This window comes from Tachypleus tridentatus, chromosome 4, assembly GCF_004210375.1.
Source record: "Tachypleus tridentatus isolate NWPU-2018 chromosome 4, ASM421037v1, whole genome shotgun sequence".
In the NCBI taxonomy this organism is placed as follows: Eukaryota; Metazoa; Arthropoda; class Merostomata; order Xiphosura; family Limulidae; genus Tachypleus; species Tachypleus tridentatus.
Window position 1 is genome coordinate 77,626,043 of NC_134828.1, and position 27,833 is coordinate 77,653,875.

At 34.1% G+C, this 27,833-nt stretch overlaps 1 protein-coding gene across 2 annotated transcripts; it reads right to left on the bottom strand.

The window, feature by feature from the left end:
* Positions 1-15,156: 15,156 nt before the first annotated feature.
* LOC143249495 (ARL14 effector protein) lies at positions 15,157-26,048 on the bottom strand. Of its 2 annotated transcripts, none has more exons than XM_076499424.1 (3): positions 25,817-26,048; positions 23,139-23,275; positions 15,157-17,015 (listed from the first exon to the last, which is right to left on the bottom strand). In XM_076499424.1, exons 1-3 carry the CDS (start codon positions 25,949-25,951, stop codon positions 16,784-16,786), a joined length of 504 nt encoding a protein of 167 aa, XP_076355539.1. In that variant the 5' UTR covers positions 25,952-26,048; the 3' UTR covers positions 15,157-16,783. The 2 variants fall into 2 exon arrangements, with proteins under 2 accessions (XP_076355539.1, XP_076355540.1); XM_076499425.1 differs by having other exon boundaries at positions 25,828-25,980.
* Positions 26,049-27,833: the final 1,785 nt, after the last annotated feature.

Here is a 27,833-nt window from a genome sequence, read left to right on the forward strand (position 1 = left end):
GTCATCTTCAAGTATTATATATCCACAATACAGGAATGAATAAATTAATCAAATAATTAATTTTAATTGCTCAAAATGTAAAGTATAGTTTGATTTATCAAAAGTTGTTTCTGATTTTTAAAGTCGTAAAAAAGTTAGAGACAAAAAATTAATCAAACAAAATTATATTTATTTGTTAGTAACATATACAAATACCTACCATATTTAATCAACACATGTAGTTAATGTTTATTTTTACACATACTACAATGAATTTCTAAAAGTTGCGGTTTCGTTAGTTTGTTTTTTCACAGAAAATACAACTCTAATTGAACATTTAAATTATTCCTATTAGTCTCGGAAAAATAAATATTTTTAAAGGGACGAAGTTCAATGACAATAAAATATTTTTAATTACTGAAATATATGTCAAGTATATGCAACATGTAAAACAGATTGTATAATATTAAACAGGAGATTTAAAGCTGTTTCATCCAAATTGAAATGCAACCAAATAATAAATTATTTGATACAGTAAATCATTATTTATAGGTCTTACTTGGCCACGTAGTTATCCTGCTGCTCAAACTGTGAATAGAATGGTTCGTGGCATGATTCCGCACTTTGGCGCCATGGTTGTGCTAAAAGTTCGATGGCTAAATCCCATCATTTCATGAAACAAAAATTTACTAGCTACTATATCTCTTGTCTGTCAGTTCAAAAATAGAAATGACCATACTTTATTTTTTATAGCATTGCGCGAAAAATATGGAATACACGTTACTACAATAAGTATTTCCAAAATTTGTTTGCTCTATTCACTATGGAGTGTCAAACATCATATTATTGCATAAACGTACCACTGATCCACCCAACAATTGGATAATTTTAGCTGAAAACTAAAACGACTTGATATTTATTCTAGTATATTATATGTTACTTGAAGTACATAGCCATTTACACTTCAATATGAATATTAATTTAGTTTCAAAATATCTTTGAAAGTTGCTGGTAAACCTATGATTTATGCAAGGGTATACTATTTTGGAGCCTTACCACATCATTATAGTACACGGCAAGTAATGCTCATCTCCTTAAATTTTCAACATTGTTATCATTGCAAAAAAGCTCACCAGGTGGTTAGGGCACTCGGCTTGTAATCTGAAGGCCGCGGATTCGAGTATCCGTCACACCAAACATGCTCGCCCTTCCATTCGTAGAGGCGTTATAATTTACGATTAATCCCCCTATTTGTTGGTAAAAGTTTGTTTGTTTGTTTTTTGGAATTTCGCACAAAGCTACTCGAGGACTATCTGTGCTAGCCGTCCCTAATTTAGCAGTGTAAGACTAAAGGGAAGGCAGCTAGTCATCACCACCCACCGCCAACTCTTGAGCTACTCTCTTACCAACGAATAGTGGGATTGACCGTCACATTATAACGCCCCCACGGCTGAAAGGGCGAGCATGTTTGACGCGATGGGGATACGAATCCGCGACCCTCAGATTACGAGTCGCACGCCTTAACACGCTTGGCCATGTCGGGCCGACGTTGGTAAAAGAGTGGGTGGTGATGACTAGCTGCTTTCAATCTGGTCTTACACTGCTAAACTAGGTATGGCTAGCGCAGATAGCCCTCCTGTAGCTTTGCGTAAAATACAAAAAAAAAACAAGCAAAAAGCTATTTGTTAAGGTTGTTACATTCAAATTACACTACTACTTCCCTATTGCTTTCCATAATACATCTAAGAGAATGATGTTTTTCAAAGGTACTGCAGCCTCTTTTTATTTTCTAGCTCTTAGAAGTATGCAATGATTGAGCATAGATGTAACTGAAAACCTTACACTGGTGAACCTCTACCTTACCCCGCTGGCCTCGTTTTCAGCAAATATTTCTTAATTGTCTCTCATAACCTTACCCTTAACAACCGCATGACTTTTACCTCTGACATTTGTACTGCAGATTCTCATCAGATACATCACGATTTGTTTACCATAACTTATGTATGATTTATTTTAGGTCTTTTCATAAATGGTCTGGTATCCCAGTAGATATCCATAATACTTTGTTTCCCAATATCATTAAGTGCAATGTATATTTCTCTCTTGGAAGCCCTAAACCTCCAATCTAAACACAACTTTATTACCTGAGAGTGAAAATATTTTATGTCAAAGAAGGTTTTATACACCATTTCTAATTTTTAATGGCATTTCTTACACAATCTCAAAATGTCATTCTGATACATCTGTTCCACTACAACTTCATATTGGCTGTGGTTATTAGGTGAGTTGTGAATTTCATCTCCAAAATTATTTCAAAAAGAATACGTAATCCTCCATATGTCATGGAATGGCTATACCTTTAAAAGTGCAGGAGAGATGTGAACTTCAGGAATAACAACTGAAAAGCAGTTTATTATTTTTCCTTTTAAAAGCATAAAAGATACATTTTCCTGTGTGAATTATTTAGTAATCTTGTTCAACATTTACTTCATCACAGTTATGCACCTGTCACTCATGTCTTTTTCTTATGCAACGTTTTATCCTTAGGATAATATTTTAGATACATAATTATGGTAACTTTGAACTGATACTCTCACTTAACTCATTTAATACACTCACGTATTAGAATTTGGAAGTTCACAATATACTCTAGTCTTACGAATATCACAGAATATGGATTGTCAACCACATTTTGTGTAGCAATGCTATAATAGTGTATATAAGTAGATAGTATTAGCATTTGTACAGCATACATCAGAATGGGTCATCCTTTTATTATATAAGAATTTATCACCATTTTTATGCATGTAATAATTCTATTGTGATGCATCCACCTTCCAACTCTTTACCTTTAATTATAATCAATTTATTTTTGACTAAAATTAAAAATAATCAAAATTTTATTTCTCTCTATTTCAAAGTTGAGTTTTACCTTAAAACAATATACGTGTTCAGAAGTGAATGCTGATGTACTGTTGTCTTGTACTGATTAATTTACAAACATTTACTCAATTTTTGCTATGGTTTAACTTTTGACATAACCTTTTTCCTGGAATGAATATTAGCTGGTAGTAATTAAACAAACTTATTTAAATATCTTTAATTTGAACTTCATCTGGAAAAGTGTCTGTATTTATGTCTTAATTTTGTGTTGTGTATACATACCAGGTGGGAAAATCTTATCAACATAGTTCTAAACACACACAAAGAGACAATACTTGAAGACATCTCTACAGATGAATTATTCTCTGTTTGGTATTTGCTAAATCTTACATATAATGTCAAAGGATTTGTTTTAATGTTTAGCCAGGATTGTATTTTTCTTTTCTTATAATGTCATACAAATGTGGTAAAATTCTTTCCAAATTAGAACCAACAATTTAGCTACTCTGGTTGCAATACTACAGGGCTTCAAGAATTTTTAAGTAAATTATGAATATGTCACACTTTATCAATGCAAATATAAAATGACCACTGTTCATTCATTTTGCAACAATATGAAAAATTTTGTGGAACCTACCAATGGAAAAATGTTAGCATCATGAAGGTTTATCTAAACAAACAAATACTAATGTTTTAGAGTATCTTTTTTAGGGCATCAACAAATGAATTTTGGCAAAATTTTAAAATAGTTACACTGTACCATAGTAAGAGAAAATCTCATCAAGTACCAACATTACGTAGAAGTATATTAATTTTGATCCACCAGAGCTTCTAGAATAGCATATCATCAGGCAAATTCCTCTAACAAAAAAACGAGGAGCAAGAATTTCAAAGTATTCCAACTTTACACATGACTAGCATAAAATTACCTAACAAGCTGGTCAAATATCAGATGAAACAAATTTAGCCTTAAATCTAAAATGAAGTAAACAGTACCTAAGGACATAATAAAAAAGTTCAATGTTGAACACAGTTTGTTCAAGTTGAAAGTCAAATGGAGTTCACATACATGAATTGCAAAGGCAAAATCCTTAACACATTTGAAAAAGATATACTCATTGACTATGTTTTAAAAGGATCATTGTGGTTCTTAATCATGGTTATTTTTATAGTTAATTTCGAACTCTGTCTCCAAATTACTGTTTTCGTAATTGAATCTTGGAACATAAAATTTGTTGCTACTCTTGGTTGCAGTTTGAAAAATTGCTAAAATAATATAAGATTTTTTTGATAATGTATTTCAAACTAAAGCTAGTAACTAACAAAAAATAATTAATAATAATATTCAAAATTATTTAAATATTTTAATCAATAATATCAAGAGAAGTAACTTTAACAAAGCATGATGTATGTCATCATTTATATCAAGGAACCCAAAACAATTTATTTAAATGGTAGAGGGAAGATGGACCTTCAAGTGCATATAAACAATATTGTGAAAGTATGGTTAGTCTTCAGGTTCAGAATCAGAGCTGATCAAGGTGTGTTAATTTACACAGAAAGTTTAAATATATAAAGAAATTACCATTATCATAAAGGATTAAGACAAACAAACAAAAAGACCACCAAAAGTTTCTTGGCATTTTCTTTTTTTTGTTTTCTCTCCTCTTTTTGTATTGTTTTCTAGTTATAACACGAATTAATACATATGACTTCCCACAAATAGATTAAAATATGTATGTAAAAATAATTAAATTAAACAGAAACAAACAATAAGGTAGAACTGTGTTGAAAAGAAATCAATATGTTTTTGTTCTTTTCCTCAAAGGAAAGGAACTTGACAGTGAGAGAAATGCATTTCAAAACACAAAACTAAATTGTGTACAGTATCGCAAAAATGGTAAGGCAATGTCACAAATACATATTGGTGAAAAAGTGGCATCACCTTTTACCTATTTAGACTGAAAAGGTCATATAGAATGTAAAGGTATGATAGTAACTCCAGCCAAGAGATAAAGATAGAAGACATTCTGTACAGGAGTAAACACTTAGTCAAATTCAAAAAAACAAAAGAACTCAAAATTCTAATTCTATCCTCTAGATTGAACTGTACAAAAGCTCAAGCACATGGATGATTACCTAACACTTCAAACAACCACAGAGAAGGAGCAAAATGATCTAGATCTATACAATATCAACCTCCAAGACCCACAGCACAAAGATTGAGCATGTGAGACAAAAACTCAGAACCAAGATAGGATGATGAATCACATCCAATACATGTATGAAAATTTGTGTTGATTTCTTAAGCTCTAATCCAAAAACCACTAACTGGGAATCAACATTCAGTTGATGATAGGATTAGGGGTCTTAATTGGAGGGGTGAACTGCAACAGGACATATCTACTCAAATTCATAGAATTTTACATTGTGATATATGCACAACATTGTCTCCCAAATTGAGCTTCACAGAAATTGGAGTGTGTAGATGCATATAACCAACCTCCTGGAGCCACTACATAAAGTATAGTAGGTAAGTAGAGAATCTGTGCCATACATAATGGCAGAACACTATTATCCTATTCTATATTGAATAGAAGTGATAACATTCAGTAAGTTGTCTCCAATGTCTACCATCCCAGAAGCCAGGAGCTGAAAATGACAAGGATTTGCATACTCCACTACAAGGAATTGGGTAAAAATGCAATACAGTCTGAAAGATTGCAAATTCTTGAGAAGATGCAATGGATAACCATGAAAACCCTATTTGAAAAGCAGCCAGTCCTTTGATTTATTCAATCAAAAGGATGGCATAGATGGACAGCAGTCATCTTCTGCTTTACCCATAAAAGTCCATGGACTAGTACAGTCTATAACAGGCATGTGGATGAAGCAAAATACTGCAAAAACAACTTTTTATGATCTCGTGGACCACCCCCATCTCAAGATGTGCATTATTGACCAAGAGTATACATAAAGATTGGTGGGATTAACCTCCACCTGAAGCCAACAATGGTGGGACACCCATACGACCAAAGTCAAGTTACTGCAAATAACATTAACATGTAGGGCCAAATCCTATTGAGAAAGAACACCAGCTATAGCAGAGTGTAATCTGCAAAATTTTATCCTCTGGGTAAGTAAACACAGAGGATGAAGTGCAAGCATCTCCAGTAAACATCCTGAATAACCACAGTCCGAAGATGGTGAGAACCAGGACTACACAACAATGACCTCAAAGAATCATCACCTGAAGGTGAAGTAACTGAGTCGCAAGGCAACAGATAATATACCCTGGTTGACTAATAACTGGCTGAACAGTGTGAAATTTTGGAATGGATGGATAAGTAGCATATCTGGATATGCAACACTCACCACTGAATGGAATAATTTACCTAAAAGGGACATGTCACTGTAAGCAAAAGTAAGGTATAGAAAAAGATAACTTACTAAATTGCAGTCAAACTGATATTTGAAGGATGAGGACAAACAGAAGGTGGTACTCCTATAAGGAAGAAACAGCTGCCAAATAAAGACAGTAGAAGATGAACAGATGATGTGTCATTCATATGCTTGACTGAAGAATTTTTTTTGCCAGAAAATGGAGGTGAGACACCAGGAAAAAAATGTAAGGTGTTGTATTATGTATGACAACACCTGAAACAAATTGTAGAAAAAAGGAGACAGAGAAAATTACTCCAGTCTTGTAAGCTGAAAAATTCAACATGTAAGGGTAGAAAGGAAATGTAAGGAAGAAAGGTTCCAATGAAAGAAAAGTTGATTCCCGAGCTCATGCAAACAATATAGCAATTAAGAGTATGGATGGAACATCAAATCCTATCTGTATCAAACTGAAAATAATGGTGGAAAATGGAGGGAACAGAAATCAGCAGGAATGAAGAATGTCCATTACAAACCCCTAAAGTTCTGAGTAGGTAAGATAGACCCAGTTAAAGGAGAACATACATAAAATGGAACAGAGTACATGAAACGTTGATGTCAAGCTATCAGACATGTATACAGGCTAAAAGAAGTAGAAAATAAGTCTTAAGGGATAGGCTAGACAAGGAAAATGTGGATAAAGGTTCATATAAAAGAAGTGTGAGGCACTGAAGAACAATATTGAAATTCCAAACCAGAAAAAACAACTGGCATATTGTTCCTGTTCGATCACCAGTGGAAATCATTGAGAATGAAAAATCAAGGAGAAACTGAGGAGTCCAGGGAATTCCAAGTAAAATTCCATTGGATCTGCATCATACACAAAAGAGAATATACATGTGCACAATCTAAGGGGATAAGGACTTATACGGAAGCTGAAGACCACTTCACAAGCATAAAGAGAGGAAGAATATAGGGTGTGGAGTACTGAAAGCTTCACTGAACACAGACAAAGTGTGGAAGGTTGAGCCCAAGTGCTTTAGGTGAAAAGTAGATAAGATATTCGGGAAGGTATTAGGAAAATTATTAATTTTGAGAATCCAACCAACCTAAGCTGCTTCTATTAACAGCAGACTAGTGTGTTGGAAAGACACCAGTTTAGAAGGATCTAAAACAAGACACTCATACATGTAGCAATGGAAGTCTAATCCTCGATCATGCATACGATAGGCAGAAGTTTTGACAAGTCTACAACATACATATAAAGTTGAAGGAAGCCAGGAAGGTAAATTGCAAAACTGAAATACAAGCCCATTGTGAAGACAGCATCGAGATTGACGAGAAATGGGGTGATGGAGATAAATATATCAATCATATACAAATTTAGAGAAAAACCCACTGTAGGATGAAAAACATTCTATGGCAAAGTAGAGAAAATCCAGAAAATGGTTGAGGTGGGAGAGATGATGTCACAGGATGTCAGTCCCCAGTGTTCTTAAGAACAGATGAATAAATTGGAAAAACATGCTCCCAGTGGTACAAACACCACTGGATAGACACTGGAACTGTTGGTGGCAGAGTATGGCTACAGATCAAATGATGGACCAACAGACTCTTGTGTAAGTAACAGGTAATAGCAGTGAGAGTGATGAATGGGAAACAGGTATAGAATAAAGAATGGGAGCAAGCTGACATAAACAAAAGGCATCCAAGGAAGAAAGGATTGAATTTTGCTTCACAGGTTCCATGCATGACTCCAAAGATTCAGGAATATCTCCAAAAACATACCTTTGGTGAAAAAGAGGCATTCACAGGTTATGAGTTACATCCAAGTGAGACATAAGTTGAAGACTAAGACAGGAAAATAGGTCTTACAATAAAAGTACAAGATTCACAAAATCAGCCCATCACAAAAGCAAAAACGATTCCAGCTGCTGGAAGTCATGGGAAAGCTCAAAGGTATGATAAATAAACCAGTGCATAGTGATCAGAAACCTACTGATAGATGAAATGGCATGCTGATACCAGCTCTCAATTGGGAAATGAAATGTATAGCATGTACTCTAAATTCAGAGGAAAGAGGGAAAACAATGTAATTGGACAATATAGCAGTGTACAACTTTTCAGGGACAAGATCAATCAAACTAGGAATACAAAATACTGTAATGAGCCTGAGAAACATATGCATAAAGGCTAAGATAGATCTTCAATATTCCCCAGAAGTACAGGCAAAGAAAAAATAAAGGCTGTTAAAATTCCTCCTAACCACAAAGACAGAAGGTTCTCATAAACTTTCAAAAAAAGGAAGCCAAAAAAATCCCCAAGTGAGACCTCACACCTAACTCCTGTGTCATCAAAGAAATGCTAACTGTTGCTAAAGAACAGATAAAATTTAGACTACATAATTGACTCAAGAAAGAAGCAAGAAAAACAAAATAAAGACAAGTTTCTTGTGATAAAGTACAGTAATAAAACTGTATAAAAATATTTAAAATGTGAAGGTATTACTTGAAAAAAAACTATAAAAAATTTGCTACAAATGAAACGAGAAGTAATGGTTAAGTAGAATCAAACAGATGGATTCATGTATGTTGGAAATGTGTGTCGCACTTCTATTGTTGGAGAGTTGTCACATGATGATTTACATGGGAAGACACAGTTAACCACATTATGAGTAACATTTAACGAAAATGGCTATTATATACATATTTGTTTGTTTGAAATTATTGTTTGTTTGTTTTTTGAATTTCACACAAAGCTACTTGAGGGCTATCTGTGCTAGCCGTCCCTAATTTAGCAGTGTAAGACTAGAAGAAAGGCAGCTAGTCATCACCACCCACCGCCAACTCTTGGGCTACTCTCTTACCAAAAAATAGTGGGATTAACCATCACATTATAATTCCCCCATGGCTTAAAGGGCGAGCATGTTTGACGCAATGGGGATGCAAACCTGCGACCCTTAGATTACGAGTCGCACACCTTAACATGCTTGGCCATTGTTTGAAATTAAATATGAAGCTTTGATTTGATTTGTTTTGAATTTCGCACAAAGCTACTACAGGGCTATCTGTGCTAGTCGTCCATAATTTAGCAGTGCAAGACTAGAGGGAAGGCAGCTAGTCATTGCCACCCACCACCAACTTTTGGGCTATTCTATTACTAACAAATAGTGGGACTGACCGTAACTTTATAATGCCCCCACAACTGAAAGAGCAAACATGTTTGGTGTGAAGGGGATTTGAACCCATGACCCTTAAATCAGGAGTCAAGTGCCACTACCACCTAGTCATGCTGGGCCAGTACAAAGCTACACAATGAACTATCTTTGCTCTGTCTACAACGGTTATCAAAACCCGATTTCTAGCATTGTAAGTCCACAGAAACACCACTGTACCACTGGGAATCAGGACATTATGTAATAAAAAGTATAGTACTGTATCTGAAACAAAAAGTACTATACATAAAAGACAGTTTAGTTGTTTGTTTTTGAGTAAAAAGTTCTACAGTGGGCTGTGCTCACTGAAGGTGTTGAATCCTGATTGTTAGTGCCATAAGCCCTCAAGCTTAAATGCTGAACTACAACTGACTTTATCAGGTGAAATAAATATTATAACACATTTCTGATAATAAACTAAAATGAAAATAAAACATTAAATCAATCCTTACTGTCAAATTAAGAAATTAGAATCTCATATATTGCAAACCATGATGCGTGTTCAAGTGTTCATCTGTTTCCTGTTTGAAAAGATGCACATGCAAACAAAGCTTAACATTCACATTTGAAATTATGGGAGAACAGGCATGAATAATATTGATGTTAAGTGTTATTATGCAAGCTGAATATTATACGTTAAATTATAAGGAATTAATTACACTGTCATTCACATTTCAAAATATGATGTAACTGCAACTGCATGTTACAAGTAAATGAAGATGACATTTTGGTGTTTATACTGGGGCCACAATATAAAAGACAAAACACTGTCTCCTTTTCTTTCTGCACTACATATTGTTATAACTGGATGCCAAAAAACTTCCTAACTACTTTGAAGACCTCCTTATAGGTGTATATAAGCATTGTTTTTTAATGTTAAATTGTAAAAGCTTTTAAAGGAATTTCACTCAGTTTCAGAATATAAGGTACACAAGGTTCTGGTGCCTGTTTATACCAAATGTCTGCTGGTAAGGCAATATATGAGCAAGCTACTTTATTAGTTAGTGGAACTGTAATTACATTACACATCATTTGTCTTTGAAGACCAAACTCATATACAGATGGATTGTTCCTTTCCACTTAAAGTCTGCACATGATAGTTTTGCTTGAGTTTATAAATGATGCACTGGATTTTTTTCAATTCATTTAACATTTTCTTTCAAAGTAATGCTATGCTTTTCCACAAGCTACAAACAGAAATTAATACTCATCAAAATATTTGGTATAATTTTCATGAATGTCATGTACATCAAATTGGTTAATGACATTATTACTACTGATGAAAGGAAAGACAGTACTTGCTCCTGATCAAAACATATTTCGGTATCTTAACAGAGTCCACACTGAAATACCTGAAAATAAATGGTGCAAATATGAACCATGATGAAATTTGTCAAAGTCTATTCATAAGCCAAACAATTCTACAAAACAAGTCATGTTAGATAAAATTAAATATTATTGTTTCATGGCCAAATCTTGAGCATGCCTTGTTTGTGGAACCTGTGTATATTCAAAAGCAAAAGTGAAGAAGTTTATCAATATATTGAAAGCTTGCATTTCCAGACTAATCAGTTTGTTACTAGTGTTACCAAGTCTCACAAAAAATTAGTACTGCTGTTCAAAACAAGTGGTTCTGATTTTCAAACCTGCTCTTTTATAGCTTATCTTAAAATTAGTTACAACTAATAAAAAGCATCAGAAAATTAAATATTTAAATTGACTGGTATAACAGGAGACTTGGAAGATTACGGAACATCAAAAAAATTCATAAAACATGAAATTAGGGCATCAAAAAGTATGTATGAGAAAAATATTGGGTGAAAATGTAAAAATTAAGAGTAAGGTTTCTTTAAATACATTTTGGGTAAACAAAGTTTTAGAATGGGGATAAGGCCTTTGAGGAATAACAAAAGGAGGCTAGCTTCTGGTAATTATGAGATGACTAGGTTAACAAATTTTGCTTTTCCTTCAGTTTTTACTAACAAAAATTTAAGCAGTATTCCACTTCTTGAAGAGTTAATAAATAGAAATAAGATGATTGCATTAATTCTGAGCCAGTTAAGAAAAAAAACTGTGAAGCTTAAAAAACAATACAGCATCTGGACCAAATAATATCTCCACAAGGGCTTTGAAGGAGGTTAAAAATTGGATATGTGAGCCACTTACTACTATATTTTGTCAATCCTTGAACAGTTGGTAAGTGCCAGAGGATTGGAAATTGGATAATGTAACTCCTATTTTTAGAGAGGCGATAAAAATTGTCCCAATAATTACAGGCTCATTAGTTTTACATCAGCTGCTGTAAAAATTTTGGAAAGTCTCTTAAAAGATACTTTGCAAAGTAATTTAAGAAAGTTTAAAATTTTATTGGATAGTCATCATGGTTTCACTTAGGGAATATCTTGCCTTACAAATTTTGACATTCTTTGAAAAGGTTACCGTGTGTAAGATGAGGATAAGAGTTTAAGATTTGATGCATCTGGATTATCATTTTCAGAAAGCATTTAACAAGGTGTCACACAAAAAGCTTGTACAAAATTGTTTCTATAGGTGTGGGAGATATATTAGCTAATTGGATAGAAGAGAGGCTGGATGTAAGAAATCAGAGAATTGTCACAATTGGAGTTCAGTCAAACTGAATTAATGTCACAAGTGGGGTACCTCAGGACTCAATTTTAGGATATTTGCTTTGAGTTGCATCAATAACATAAATGAAGGAATAATAAATATATTACTAAAATTTGCTTATGATTTTAAGGTCTTGGATTTTGTTTGTTTTTTAATTTTGTGCAAAGCTACACAAGGGCTATCTGCACTAGCCATCCTTAATTTAGCAGTATAAGACTACAGGGAAGACAGCTAGTTATCATCACCCACCACCAACTCTTGGGCTACTCTTTTACCAACGAATAATGGGATTGGCTATGCTATCACATTATAATGCCCATGGCTGAAAGGGTGAGCATGTTTGGTGTAAGAGAGATTTGAACCCACAACCCTTGGATTACGAGTCAAGTGCCTTAACCACCTGGCCATGTTAGGCTGAGCATTGTTAGCTGTAAAGAGAATGAATGCTGCTGCTTTACAAAAGAATTTATATCATTTAGTGAGTAGAGGAAATAAATGGCAGATAGGTTTTAATTATGATAAATGCAAGATAATGCATGTTGATTATTACAGTTTGAATTATAAGCAAAATTTGGATGGGAATAAGAAAGAGATCTTGGTATCATATTCAATCAGTCTGTTAAAAGATACTTTGCAGAGTCATTTAAGAAAGTTTAAAATTTTATTGGAGAGTCATCATGGTTTCAATAAGAGAAAATCTTGCCTTACAAATCTAGTAGTAGGTCAAATAGAATTTTAGGTTGTGTCTATAGAAGAACTGAATACAAGTCTAAATAGGTTATAATTTCATTTTATAGGTCACTGATTAGGGGGCCATTTTGAATACTGTGTTCAGTGTTGGGCACCTTACCTGAGGAAAGACACCATTAGAATGGTGTCTGGGATTGAGGGGTTGTCATATGAGGATAGGCTTAAATCTCTCAAATTGTTTTCTCTTGAAAAAAAGAAAAGTTAGGGGGGGATCTGATTGAGATGTTTACGATTCCAAATAGAATTGATAGAGTTGATACATCTTCATTTTTCATGTGAGAACAGTAAGACTATGGGACAGAAGTATAAATATTGGCAGGGTAGGAGTCATCTTCAGCAAAGACAGGGTGGTTCACCTGTGGAATGAGTTGTCTTCAGGTGTTGTAGGGACAGTAAATTTAAATGAGTTTAAGAAAATGTTTGATGAGTGTGTGAATAATAAGGGCTGGCTCTGATGTGTTTTTTAAGGTAATTTAGTTTAGAGTGTTGAACACTCAAGATGGGCCAATAAGTTCTATGATGTCTCAAAACATTATGTTAAACAGCTTAACTGGAATGTGTCAAGTGAGCAGACCAAAAAGTTCAAAATAGAGTGTTGAACACTCAAGATGGGCCAATAAGTTCTATGATGTCTCAAAACATTATGTTAAACAGCTTAACTGGAATGTGTCAAGTGAGCAGACCAAAAAGTTCAAAATAGAGTGTTGAACACTCAAGATGGGCCAATAAGTTCTATGATGTCTCAAAACATTATGTTAAACAGCTTAACTGGAATGTGTCAAGTGAGCAGACCAAAAAGTTCAAAATAGAGTGTTGAACACTCAAGTAAGTTCTATGATGTCTTTATTTCTTAATAGAACAGTGAGCAGAGTTCAAAAGAATAGAACAGGAGAGAGAATTGGATGATTCTAGAATTTTAATGATATGGAGGCTATTCATTAACCCAGTCAATCACCAAAACCATTCTTACAACCACAATATCGTGTGTTGAAGTCAGCTACTACAAAAAAACCTATATAAGCAACCTCAGAATAAAACAAGCTTAAAAACTGCAACTTTCAAACTCTCAAAAGATTAAATTGCCTTTTAAAAAGAAAAGCCCAATTTTGCTTATTATAAATAGATTTAACAATGATGTTGACAAATCTGATAAAGAGAGATTAACTCAGTCAACTTGAATTGATCACTTTCTTTATGCTTTCCCACTGATAATTTGCAATTTCTCAATTTACTAAACTAATAAAAATTAATTCTCTTCCATTCTCACTAGGGCTGAATGCTTGTTCAGCATTATAAAGAAAGTGAAAACAGATAAAGAATATAATTTAGTGACATCAAAATTAAAAGCAGTTATTCTGTGACATCACAGATTAAAAAGAATATAATAGTACATGTTCTTGAACTGGATGCTCATATGATCTGTTTGTTTCAAGCATGTAAAACCAAATACCATTGCCATGAAAATCACCGACATACACTAACTTTCAGAACTTAAAACATAATCTTTTCATTTCTTGGTATGTAATAAAATGGAAAATACATTATTTTTCATTATGAATAAAAACAAATATATTTTGATAAAAACTTTCTTTTAATCCAAATAAAAAATTGAGATTTTTATAAAATAAAAGTTGCAATTAGTACTAAAAATAAATGACTAATATTCACAATTTAACTTGATTTTTGTGTATAATTCTTTACAATTCTATAGATAATAGGTTGTGTCTTTTCTATTTATGGTTAAGCATATTTTAATTGAAATTTTATTTTAATATAAATTAAAACTTACAACTAAAGATAAAAACATCTGACTGTAGTATTTGTGATCTAATAAGCTGTTTTATGTACACTACTTTGTATTTTCATTAAATTCATCTGTCTTTTTGAAAATATTTGATAATAAAAATCAAACAAGTGGGTTCTACTAATAGTAAAACAGAGAAAATGCTCAAAATTAACAAAAAATAAGTATTGTGAATAAACTATAATAGCATCAGGGCATATTTCAGAAATACTAGTCAATTTGCAGGACTTTTATGCACTGAACTACGATTTCAGAACAACTTGATTGCAAGCACTATTAAAATTGTTTCCTAAACTTGATGATCAGAATGGCAAAGTCACATGTGACAAATCACTTCACATTAAATTTTCTTCCCAAAAAGCAACAAAACTAATTTGTAGCAAAACAGTTCTTTATGAATGTATAGCAAATATTCCTATATTGTAGTGTACATTCAAAATAAAGCACTTCTGAAGTATAGTAAACTTATTAACTAATTATCAAAATAAAATAAGGTAAAATGAAAGACATGATATTCCTTTTTCAGCACAAACTTTAATCAGGTACAGATCAAAATACTGGCCGGAACATTTTAAATTCTAACTTCTTTTTGACAGTTGGATTAAATAATAATAATAAAGAAAATATACATATATGTTCCACACATAAGTTAAAAGTTTGTTTAATATTTGTTAAGGATTCTTAAAATATTTTAATGCACTACTGATGCTATGCATCATAGGCTTGATATGTTGACAATAATTAAGTTGTAAATACAGATGATAATTGTCTATTATCAAAGTTAGGCCTTTTTCCTCGTTTTTTTTTTAGGGGTGATTGATAACAGAAAAAGTCGCATCTCACATGTGCTTTTACTAAGTATTTCAATCCTGTAGTGTGCAAAAGTAAGTTTGATCAATAAATAAAATATTTTAACTTATTTTTATTTCCATTTACTATAACAAGACATGAAATAATTGGTAGGACAAATTGATCATTTGCACTGGTAGCCTGTTATGTTTCCTGTGGAAATGTTTATTATTTTTACATAGGGAAGGCACGATTATTAATTTTGTTGCAGCTAAAACACACACACTGAATTAAAGCATTTTCATGCATAATAAGTCTTTCTATCACTTTCAACAAGTGTTGTACAATTTTATTTTCCAATCTCCAAGATAAAAACAAAATGCTGTCCCAAATCATACAGGAAGTAAAAGAAGGTACAAGGTCAGTGTGATATGCACAATAAGACAAGGTGACAGTTACATATCATCAGCTGTTTGATAATTGCATAAGTTGAACATCAGAAATTCTCACTAACAAGTAATTAATTCAGGATATTTGGATGTAGTCCTTGATACCTTTAGACAATCAAGAACAGTATTCTTAAAATCAGGTAAAGAGGTTATACTTCAGTGCTTTCCTTCAAGTGTACTGTCAATTTTAATAGAACATGAGAAACATATAAACAAATCATGATTATGGATTATGAAATATTTTACGTACATATGATAAAATTAATTGCAGGAAGTACAAGATAAATCATCACGTATGACAACAGGAATTCATGTATCACAACTGTTTGACTCATGAATAGCAATCTGCATATTTTACTACCAAGAAAAAAACAAGTGAACAAATTAGCTAAGAATCCTTTTTCATACTGAAAGTTACCTGAAAATTTAATTGTGTACCAGTGGCCAACCCCCACTCATGATGAGGCAAGACTTAGTTCTAAACGTTACTGAACTTTTACGAGTCACCTCTAAGATAGCATTAATTCATTGACTTTATTTACATTCAATACCAGTAATTTATTTCAAAATCAAAAGTAAACCACTACAAACTTTAATATAAAAACAAGTCAAAATTTATTCTGAGGGATTTCATGTTATGAAGGTAAAATATTATTGTCACACTCAGTTTGATTTTTGAATTACTCTCTTTGGCACACTTACTCACAAATGGAAATAGTTTTATGCTTTTTTTATGTACATATAAATATTCTCAAAACTTTGGGTCCATAAAATTAATAAAAATGGTAGTTAACACAAATAAATTACACCTTTGTTGAAGTGTTTTTATGCATGTTGTTTTAATTGCCAGTAAACTTGTAGTGTATTTCAGTACTGAACACTTGTTTGATGATGAATAGGGTGTTTCTAATCATTTTTACTTTTTGATACATGTTTGATTACTTTGTCTGTCCCTTCTATTTCTAACTGTTCATAAATCCATTTTCGATTCTGACGACATTCATGGCCACATTTAGGAGATTTGCACTTTTGACATGGGTAATGGCATCCAGGACAAGTTTCTTCTAAACAATCACAAAGATTTTTTCCTAGGCTCACAAATGTACCTCTTTCATCATGTACCTGTGGTCCTCTTGATCTGCAAATACATATAAACATCAGTTCACAAATCTATAGTGATGTACTTCTTAATGAGCCACTATCAAAAGAAATAAAAATATAGTCTTGTATTCTAACCTGGAAAAGAGAAATATTAATACATGAAAATGTTAACTACACAAATACACAATTAACAAAAGAAAAACTACACACACACATATATATATATATTTACATTTGAATTCCTAATTATTCTATTGCATATTTTTAAAATACTTGCTTGTAAAATATTGGTTTCTAAATATGAAATTCATCATGAATTAAGAACACTACACAGATAGCAGGTTTATTTAATAACAAAGCTATTGTTTAATTAAAAGGTTTATATCAGAATAACTTCTTAGGGTTGAAGAAAGGCCATTTGATAAGTGTTATTCTTACAAAACAAATTAAATTAAAATGCAATGCAATTTGTTTGCTTTTCAAGTATTATGTTACAAGCATCATTATTTTTATATCCTCTGTTAAGACATGTATGTCTTCTCCTACCTAATGTATTGAACACACTGTTATAATTTCTTTTTAATGGCAATTTTCATAACACTTAGTGGTAACATTCATGTCTCTAGAAAGCTGCAGTATTTGATTAAAATCAGAACAAAAGAGAATAAATCAGAAAACATAGTACAGTGAAATAACAAAACAATTCTCAGCTATAAAATTTTCTATTGAGAATTACTGGATAACTGCAGTTTGAAGTTTATTTTTTAAAAAAGGGAATATTATATTAAATATTTGGTGAATGTTATTCTTTTTTAAACCTAATTAATAATTAATAAAGAAGTTTATTCACACTTTACTATTAACAAGCTTATCATACATAATTTAAGTTAGTAAGTGTCAGTAATTATGCAAGAACAATGAAGAAACTAATACATATTTTACATATTAAAAACAAGTCACTTCATTTAATAAAACATTTTAAAATCATTATCTTTTTTCATAAATCCTAAAATATTGATTGATTGATTGATTGATTTAGTGTTTTATGGCACAAAGCAGAGAGGCTATCTGCACCAGACATTCGGTAAAAATATAAAAAAAAATAAAAAATAAATAAATGTAGTAATAGACATAAATGGAAATGAAGGTAAAACAAAAAAGTATAAAACCAATGTTGACACCTAGTCTACAATGTTAAGATAGAAGGCAGAGTATAAGAAGTTGTAAGGTATTTACTCTAGCAAATAGGTAATGATCATAACCCGCCAGGAAGATTAACAGGTAAGTTCAAGAACCACCGTCAGTCACCTGAAGTTGGTCTTTCCAGTCCTGGTTCCGGGTTATGTGTCATAGCAGCTATTATCAAAATGTAAAAGAATAAAAGTTTTAAAAGACACTTTGCAAAATCGTTATAATGAGCAGCCAAAGTCCAGTAAAAAGATAAAAGTCAAGTAAATGGAGTAAAATTTGTAAAAGTAATTGAAAATAAAAGCAAAACGGCAATTAAAACAGAAAATGGCATAAAAACCAATGTTGACATCCAGTCAACAAAGTTGTAAAGAACTACCTGTAGCAGAATGGTAATGATCATAACACGCCAGGAAGACTAACCATACCTCCATGTTGTGTCGTAAGCCTTCTCTATGTCAAAGAATATTGATACAAGATGTTGGCGGTTGAGAAAGGCTTCTCTGATAGATGTTTCAAGACGAATTAGGTGGTCTGTGGTGGAGTGTTGTCGACGGAACCCACACTGGGTGGGCGAGAGGAGGTTGTTTGATTCAAGGAACCAAACAAGACAAGCATTAACCATCCTTTCTAATGTCTTACAGAGACAGCTCGTCAAAGTAATTGGACGGTAGTTTGAAGGAATCTTGGGATCTTTCCCTGGCTTAGAGAAAGGTAAAATAATAGCCTGGTGCCAGGCATCAGGAAAAACATTCTCCTGCCAGATCCGGTTGAAAACAATCAGAAGGACATCAAGAGAAGCAGGAGATAGATGGTGCAGCATGTCATAATGAATATCATCAGGTCCAACAGACGTACTGGCAGACCGATGAAGGGCCATTTTTAGTTCCACCAGGGTAAAGGGACAATTATAGTCAAAGAAACAGTCAGTTCGAAAGGAAAGAGGTGATCGCTCTGCCCTAGTCTTGATGGCCAGGAAGGTGGAGGAACAAGCAGAAGTGCTAGATACCCGGCAAAAGCTTTCACCTAGAGTGTTAGCGATGTTCAACATCAGTCACCTCCTGACCATCAGAGAGTAAGATCAATAGGGGACAGAATTGTAGTGCCCATTAACCTTTCAATCCTGTCCCATATGATCTTGGAACTGGTGGTAGAAGATATGCTGGTTGTGAACTTAATCCAAGATTCCTTCTGGCTTTGACGCCTTACCCACCTAGTATGTGCATGGGCCCGCTGGAAAGCAACCCGGTTTGAAAGTGTGGGATATCTACTAAAAGTATCCCAGGCCCGCTTTTGAGCCTTCCGTGCTAAGTGGCAAGCAGGATTCCACCACGGACGAGGATATCGTGGAAAACGTGTTGAGGTTTTAGGAATACACTGAGCAGCTGCATGTGTAATACAGTCAGTTACCGCTGCTACACAGTTGTCTATTGATGGCTGATTTACGATGGCAGGATCAAGTTCTGCGAGAGCAGTGAAAGTGGACCAGTCTGCCTGATCCAGCTTCCACCAGGGCACGCTGGTAGGGTGGCATCGACCACGCCAGTCTCTCTCAAAAGGATCGGAAAATGATCACTGCCTAGTGGATTACTGTCAACCCTCCATGAAAATGGGAGAATAATGAAGGGGAGCAAACTGAGAGATCAATAGCGTAAAGAACTGACTAGGTGCATGAAAGTAAGTGGAAGAACCAGTATTGAAAAGAGAAAGATTCTGATCAGAGAGCATCCGCTCTACAGATCGGCCCCTCCCATCAATAATAGCACTTCCCGAGAGGGGATGATGTCCATTAAAATCCCCTAGGATTAGAAATGGAGATGGCAATTGTTCAACGAGAGCATCAAAATCTGATTGATCATATGTCTCTCCAGGGGACAGGTACAGAGAACAAACAGTGATGGTATGACCCAAGGAAACACAGATGGCTACAGCCTCCAAGGGTGTGTTGAGTGACAAAGACAGGGTGGGCACGTGTTGATCAACCAACAGTGCCACCCCTCCATGTACTCGACCATCACACAACCTGTCATTTCTGTACAGAGAAAACTGCCGAATGGAGACAGTATCAGCAGTTTTGAAAAATGTTTATTGTAAAGAAAGACAAACAGGATGGTAGGAAGCAATCAGCGTTTTGATATCATCCAGATTAGAACGTAAACCTCGACAGTTCCATTGTATCAAGGTGGCCATTTTTAAGAACTGGTAGGTGAAGTGGCTGGAGAACCCTTCGGTTTACGACCATGTCTTTTTTCTTTACTGTCTTTAGTCGGAGGAGGTCTATTAAACACCATGGATCCTGCTCTGGGTCGGGTGGGCAGGTTTTTGTTATTGGAAGGGGAATCCAGTGACTGAGGACACAAACGAAGAATTGTTTTGTCTCTTGTGGTGGGAGAAAAGATGTATCAGAAGAAATGCCTGTATTTAAAACTGAAGGACATGGATCTTGAGGTTTGTTGGAAGGTATGGGAGGAACAGAGATGGGTGTGGAAGTCAATTCATCAACCTTTTTAACCACGGAGGTCAAAAGGCTTTTCATTTGTTTTGAAAACGATTCTCTTGGAGTCACAGAGAGATCTGTCTGCACTCCCACTGTAGTTGTGGAATGAAGTGCAGCAGCATATGTCCGAGATGGAATTGTGGACAGCAATTTCCGAGCCTCAGGATAACTAATGTCATGTGTCGTTTTCAAACGCTGCACCTCTTTTTCCTCCAACCATTTTGGGCAAGAATGAAAGTTGGAAGGGTGAGAACCATTGCAGTTTATGCAATGTGGGTTGATGTCACAGTCATAGGCATCGTGGTCCTTGCTTCCACAACGAGCACATGTCAGGGAACCACGACAAGATTTCTTTGAGTGGCCGAATCTCTGACATTGGAAACATCAAGAGGGTTTGGTATGTATGGTCAACCCTGCAATGAGATAACCTGCCTTGATGGTGGCAGGTGCACGTGGTGAAGTAAATGTTAAAACAAGGGTATTTGTTGGCAGTGTAACTCCATCTTTGTGAGTGGAGATGCCTCACTGCAAAAACTCCTTGAGTGGAGAGACCAGCGAGAATCTCTGACTCAGGAACGTTCTTCAAATCCCTTTCAACAATAACTCCTCGTGAAGAATTCAAGGTAGCATGGGGTGTAACCTCAATAGGTATATCCCCAATTGTCAAGAGGAGTTCACTGTGTTGGGATGTGGATGTTTCAACCAATATGTCACCAGATCGAAGTTTCTTTACTGACTTTGAGAGCCAGCAAGTCCCTCTAGTCCCTTTTGAATAAAAAAGGGGACATTTGCCCTAAAGGTTTTTCCAAAGAGAATGTAATATAAGAAAATGAGGTACGCGGTGTTACTGATGTTGAAGATTGCTGTTCTGAGTATTCAAGACGTGGTCACTTACCCATTGACTGTTTTTTACAATTTTATTTAAATTTTTAGAGGATCCATGGGAAAAGAAAAATTTCGGTACCCACTGACCCCACCCACCATGGAGCCCTACAAGGGGACGACTACAAAGTCACGCAAAGACAATGCAGCAACGCCAGGGTTTCGTGAGCACTATACCCAAACACCAGCATCAGGCACAATGTCCACAACACTCATTGAGAACTTCCAACACTGGTACTTGGTTGACTCTAGCCCAAGTGGACCAGCCGATTGACCCAAGGGGGGCCACCCAAAGGCTGCCCGCCTACAGGAATTGAGGCCAAAGTGGTGTGTTAGGGTTGGACCCTCAACCACCAGGATCCTCTCCTCCCCTTCACGGGTCGCCACGCACGGCAAACACGTGGGTGGATGTTTAGATCCCAGAGAAGGTAACCAGATAGAACAGAACCTTCCCTGGGAGGTCTCCTCACCACGTACAGGAATTCACACCGAGGGGACCTAAAATATAAAAATATATAAAACCATAAACACTCTAAAATTCTACAACACAAAGTAATAGTTACATAACACCAGAAAATTAACTAACAAGTAATTAGTTCAGGATATTGGGGCATGGTCCTAGATACCTTTGGATAATCTAGTATAGTATTCTTGAAATCAAGAAAACTAGAGAGGCTATAATTTCATTGTATAATCACTGGTTAGGGCACATTTGAAGTATGGAATTCAGTCTTGGACTCCTTAACTTAGAAAGAACAGAGAATTGTATGGAAGGATTCTGAGATGGGTTACTAGAGTGGCACCTGGAATGAAGGGGATTTTCATACAAGGAGAGATTAAGACCTCTGAAATAATATCATCTTAAAAAAAAAGAGTTACAGGGGATCTGATTGAGGTTATAAAATTGTAAAGAGAATTTACAGTGTTGATGCACAATCTTTTCTCATGCTTAGTCGTGAGAATACTAGGACTTGGGGACACAAATATAAATTTTGACAAAGTTGGAATCATCTTCAGTTAAGACTGTTATGTTTCTAAAAGAAATGGGTTAGTTTCAGAAGTTGTGAATGCAGTAACTTTATGTGAGTTTAACAAAACACTTAATAACTGCATGAACAATAAAAGATGGCTTTAAGATTTTTTTAAACAAATTATTTATTTATTTAATAATTTTAATTTGGAGGTTACAACAGCCAAAATAGACCAACATTTCTCTTGTTATCCCTAACAATTACATTATAATTAATAAATAGTTATGTACATCAAATTCAAATATTACTTTCAGAGTGATACCATTTTTTCAAGTTTAATTGCACTGAAATTGGAAAAATTACAAACTAAATTAATGAGGAATTTGTTCATGTGTATAAAATATGAAAATAAAATAACAATAATTCTTCCCATTCCTAATGGTGACTTGACCTAATATGTAGGTATGCGAGACAAAACGAAAACACTTGTTGACGGATTGTCATTTAACTAACCTGTACAAATATATGTACATGTATATTTAAAGTAACAAGCTATTTCTAAATTCTTAAACTAACATATCATTTGACAGTTACAAATAACTGAAGTATTAAAAAAATTTACTTTTCATTATAAATCTTTCTGGTCATCTTCCGTGTCTCTCTGTTGCTTGTTTCTGGATTCCAATTCTCTAGAAACTTCGATGCTTGTCCTTTAGTCTCCTTTCTCAGCTGACGTAGCCTTTTGTCTCTATATGCAGTCTTAAGAAAATAGAACACAAATATTAATATAAAATTTAAATATAATACTTATTGTAATAACTTAAGGTAACTGAAGATAATAAATATGCAGTAGATAATTTACTATATCAGACTCAAAAAAACAAGACTAAAACAGTCCATTGCAAACTTCAGTTCTACAGTGTCTACCCTGCCTAAAATATCAATAAACATCATAATTCACGTGATAATGTTACAAACTTTATATAATACACAAAATTTTCAGTAATGATCAAAAGCAGTTTACTATAATGACGTCCTCAATGGGAAATATAGTTAGCTTATTAAGATGTAATTTTTGAGAATACTGAATGCTAATTTAAGTCATTTTTAGCAAAAAATAAAGCACACAGTAAGAGCTAGTAGGAAACTTACAAGGCAGCAGTTGAACATGAACTTTAGGTTTACTTTTACCACTTTATTTAATTACCTGATTCAAAGCCATTACTTTAATCTACCATTCTAAATGAAAATTTTATTCAACATGGCGAAAACTTATCACTCATATAATTCAGAGTTTTTATTACATTAATTTACCTCACTCTGTTAATCTACTATAATGCTATTTACAATTACGGGAAACATTCATTTTTTTGATATGTTCATTCTGCAAATGCTACAACAAGAAACTTATTGTATCAAGCAGCACACGACCAGACCAGCACAAAAGATACATCAATAGGATATAATCTCTGTCCAATTGATTTTTTTTTTTTTTACAGAGTTATTATTGTAAGAAATGTTCTTAGATAGGTGTAAAACAATCAAACAAACTTAAAGAGTTCTGAAACTGGATTAATTTAACAACTACAACTTGTGGTTATGCTTCTTCAATGGTATCAACATAAAAGCATATAATAATGTTATATGATTAATATTCATGTACTTAAAATATCTAATATAAATACAGACACAAGTATACCATCACCACAAAGAGGTTAAAACTGTGATCATGCTTTGCCAAAGTATCACCTCTTGAGTTACAAGCTGGTTATTTCAATGTTAGACCATAAGTTAAATGTTTGAAATCAACAAAATGGTTATAAATAAATTTCACTTGGAACAATTTTAATCTCCTTATCATAGAAAGGATACTGATTCATTAGATACAGTTCACAGTAAGGATGTTTTTTATTTTATAGAGGGAGTTAATATCACTTATTTTTCTTTTCTTTTTTTTTCTCTTTATTTTGAGAAAAGGGAAAAAAATGATATTATAAGAGTTTACATGATTATTCTGGGCTGAGAAGAGAAAGTTCTCTAAATATTTCTGCTGTATTTTCAAAACAACAGGAAAAGAGAAGTTCAATTTAGTAAAGAAAGACTTATCCCTAGTTAAAACAATTTCATTTTTCTGACATATTCTGATTATATTATGGAATGAGATATCATTGGCTGTATTGGAGACTGGTACCTCATAAGAGTTTATGAGGAGAAATCAAATATTTCCTGAAAAATAAAGGGTGGGTTTATAATTTTAATCTTCTCTATGATTGGTAAAGAACATTGAAAGGATGTATGGTCCGTTGTTAGGCTAAAGTTTAAGTTTCCTGGTACAACCTTTGGGTTGATATCATTAGACTATAATTGAATGAGTTAACTTCTACATATAAGTACTGTCAAGATTACATTTGATCATACTTTAATACGTATATACTACCAAAGTCAATGCACCCACACACAGCAAGGAGAAAATATAAGTCATTTCAAAATGATATAGGGTGCCAGATCTAATAGTTGACAACTTTATGCCATTTTTCAGCTCTGTGTTATAACGTATCTTTAAAATTTGATAGAGGAAAAAACAGGGGATAATATCTAAACGTTTACCTTCTCATATCACTTTACAGGGGTCCTAAGAAGAAAAAAACAAAGTGGAAGTGTAAAAGATGGACACACAGACAAAGGATCCACAGTAAATACTGGAGTGAGTAAAGGTGTCAAATTTGAACAACAGACCCCTATCTCACTGCCTAGAGTGCTATAAGGGTGTTTTTGTAATATGGTACAGATCAACGGATTAATAGCTGGAACATGTGTGTAATTGGTGGACGTGACAAGGGAGATCAGATTTAAATATCAATTCCCATATCAGTTTCAGGAGACTGAAAAACCAATAAGGTGCATGTCAACTTTGCACGAGATGGAGATCAGTCAAAAATCATGGTGGATACACATAATAGATGGTGTCTCATATAGAGAAAGTGTAATTATTAATTATTAAGTGTAATCACAAAGTGTAATTATTAGTCATACAAAACATAAGCCCCTTTGGAAACTCTCATGATGGGCCTAAGGATATATTTAAAGTCTGGTTGAAAACGGTCAAAAATGCTTAACTATGAAAAACTGATATGAAGTCGACACTTCTAAACTCTCCTACTACTGCATTAGAACAAAAGTTCTAACTTTGGAATATATGAATAATTATGTGTATGCCAGTATTCCTCGGATTAATGTTTCAATTGGCCTTGTACAACAGTATTATCAATAAATGATTACATTTTTGCGAAATAAACCTACCCTTTCAGTACCTTCATTATTACGTGCTACTTTATCTTTCTCTGTTGCCATTTTCTGTTTGGAATTGTGTTCACTGTTAGTTGTTCCTGACGTTGTTGTAACGTCAATAATTATCATCCCATTACCATCCGCCATGTTTACACTACTATTATAAGACAGAAGGAAATTGCGAAATGATTAAAAAACTTATTTCAATAAAGTATTTTACAATTTGTTCAATATATCAGTCTCATGCACGGACTTTTTTGTTTGTTTTTACTCTTAAAAAAACTCTTAAATCAAATTATTATTTCATTTACCACAATGAACATTTTTTTTATTCTTCTGTTTGTTAACAAAAATAAAAACAAACTGAAAAAAAGGGAAGAAAATTATGTGAAACGAATGTGCATCCTCGTTCATCCTGTTTTTTTTTTTTTTTTGTGAAATTTACGTCTTTTAGTCTCGAAACGACCTGTTGTGGTCTTTTTGCTATGTTCATTTCTACATTAATAGGAACGCCTGCAAGGTCTTATTCCATCTCAAAGTACCTCTTCAACAGATTGGCACAGTAGAATTTAGTCATCCCATTCACTTTCACTTTATAGTACATTCTGTTGGTCTTTTTCTGTACTGTGAAATGTTCTTTCCACTGCCTGGTGAATTTGTTGTTGTATGTAGGTAGCAGAATTAAAACCTTTTGTCCAACATTGAAATGTCGGCCATTGGTTTTATTATTATAGAAGTTTTTCTGACTGTCTTTGGCTTCACTAATAAAACTATTTTGATAAGTCCGGTTTAATACTTCTTCCCGATATCTGTTTTGTTATTTTCTTTCCATCTTGTATTGTGCTTGACTTTCTCCCGAGTACTGTCCCAGAGTTTCTGTTGTGAAGGGTCTATCATCTGCACTTCCTTCAACTCCCGTGAAACTACTTTGAGACTTCAAGAGGTTTGATATCTTGCTTCCTTCTTTTCCTTTGAGATCTCCCAATAGCTATATCTGTTTCGGTAATTTTTCGTGTCTAGTTCCTCTAAATTCTTACTACTATTCTATCTATTTCAAGCCAGCAACTGATAGCGGTGTTTATAAACAAAATAAAAAGGATCCGAGCCTGTATTGATGCCAACGGGGGTCACTTTCAACATTGTTTATAATTGTATTTGATATTTACCTCCTGTATTCTACATACTTATACAAATTAATTGAAACAAATGGTCATTTTACAATATTTTCAGCATGGCGACCGGTGTAGGCTCGCTGAACCCGCTGATTTCCTTTAATAGTCATTTTTTCACACAGAGGCCGTCATTAGCTGTGTTTTGCAGTACGGTCGATCTATTTTTGGGATATATGACAAACTTTTGAGGAATATTACGTCATTCGAAATTGCGTTAGACTTTTCTCAAAAATGAGGCTATTTGTTTTACTGCTAATCAGTCGTCTTTCAGCCATCAAGAACTGGACGCAAGAACAATGGAGGAAGGTGTTATTCAGTGACGAGACTCATTTCTTCGTACAAGGTCAAAGAAGTCTGTATGTTCGCAGATCTACAGGTGAGAAACTTCGAAAATCTCGCATCAATCAGTTCGTAAAACATCCCTTGAAAAAAGATGTTTTGGGGCTGTTTCAGCTACTATGGGGTCGGAGGCTTACATATCATAGAAGGTATGACGCGAGGACCACAGTACATCGAAGTTTTGCAGAGAAGAATCGTTCAAGAATATAAAAAGAGATTTCCAGATGGATCTGGCATTTTTCAGCAAGATCTAGCTCCGTGCCACACATCGAAACTTGTGAAGAATTTTATGACTACAATGTGAATAAAGGTGCTGGACTGGCCTGGAAACTCTCTGGACTTAAATCCTATTGAAAATCTTTGGGCGATTTGTAAAGAAAGACTTCGGGGAAGAGACTGTACTACGAAAGATAAGCTGATTGAAGCCATAATTGAGGTGTGGTACCGCGATCCCAATATTAGTAAAGATTGCAGTCAACTCGTGGACTCGATGCCAAAGCGGATTAATTATCTTATGA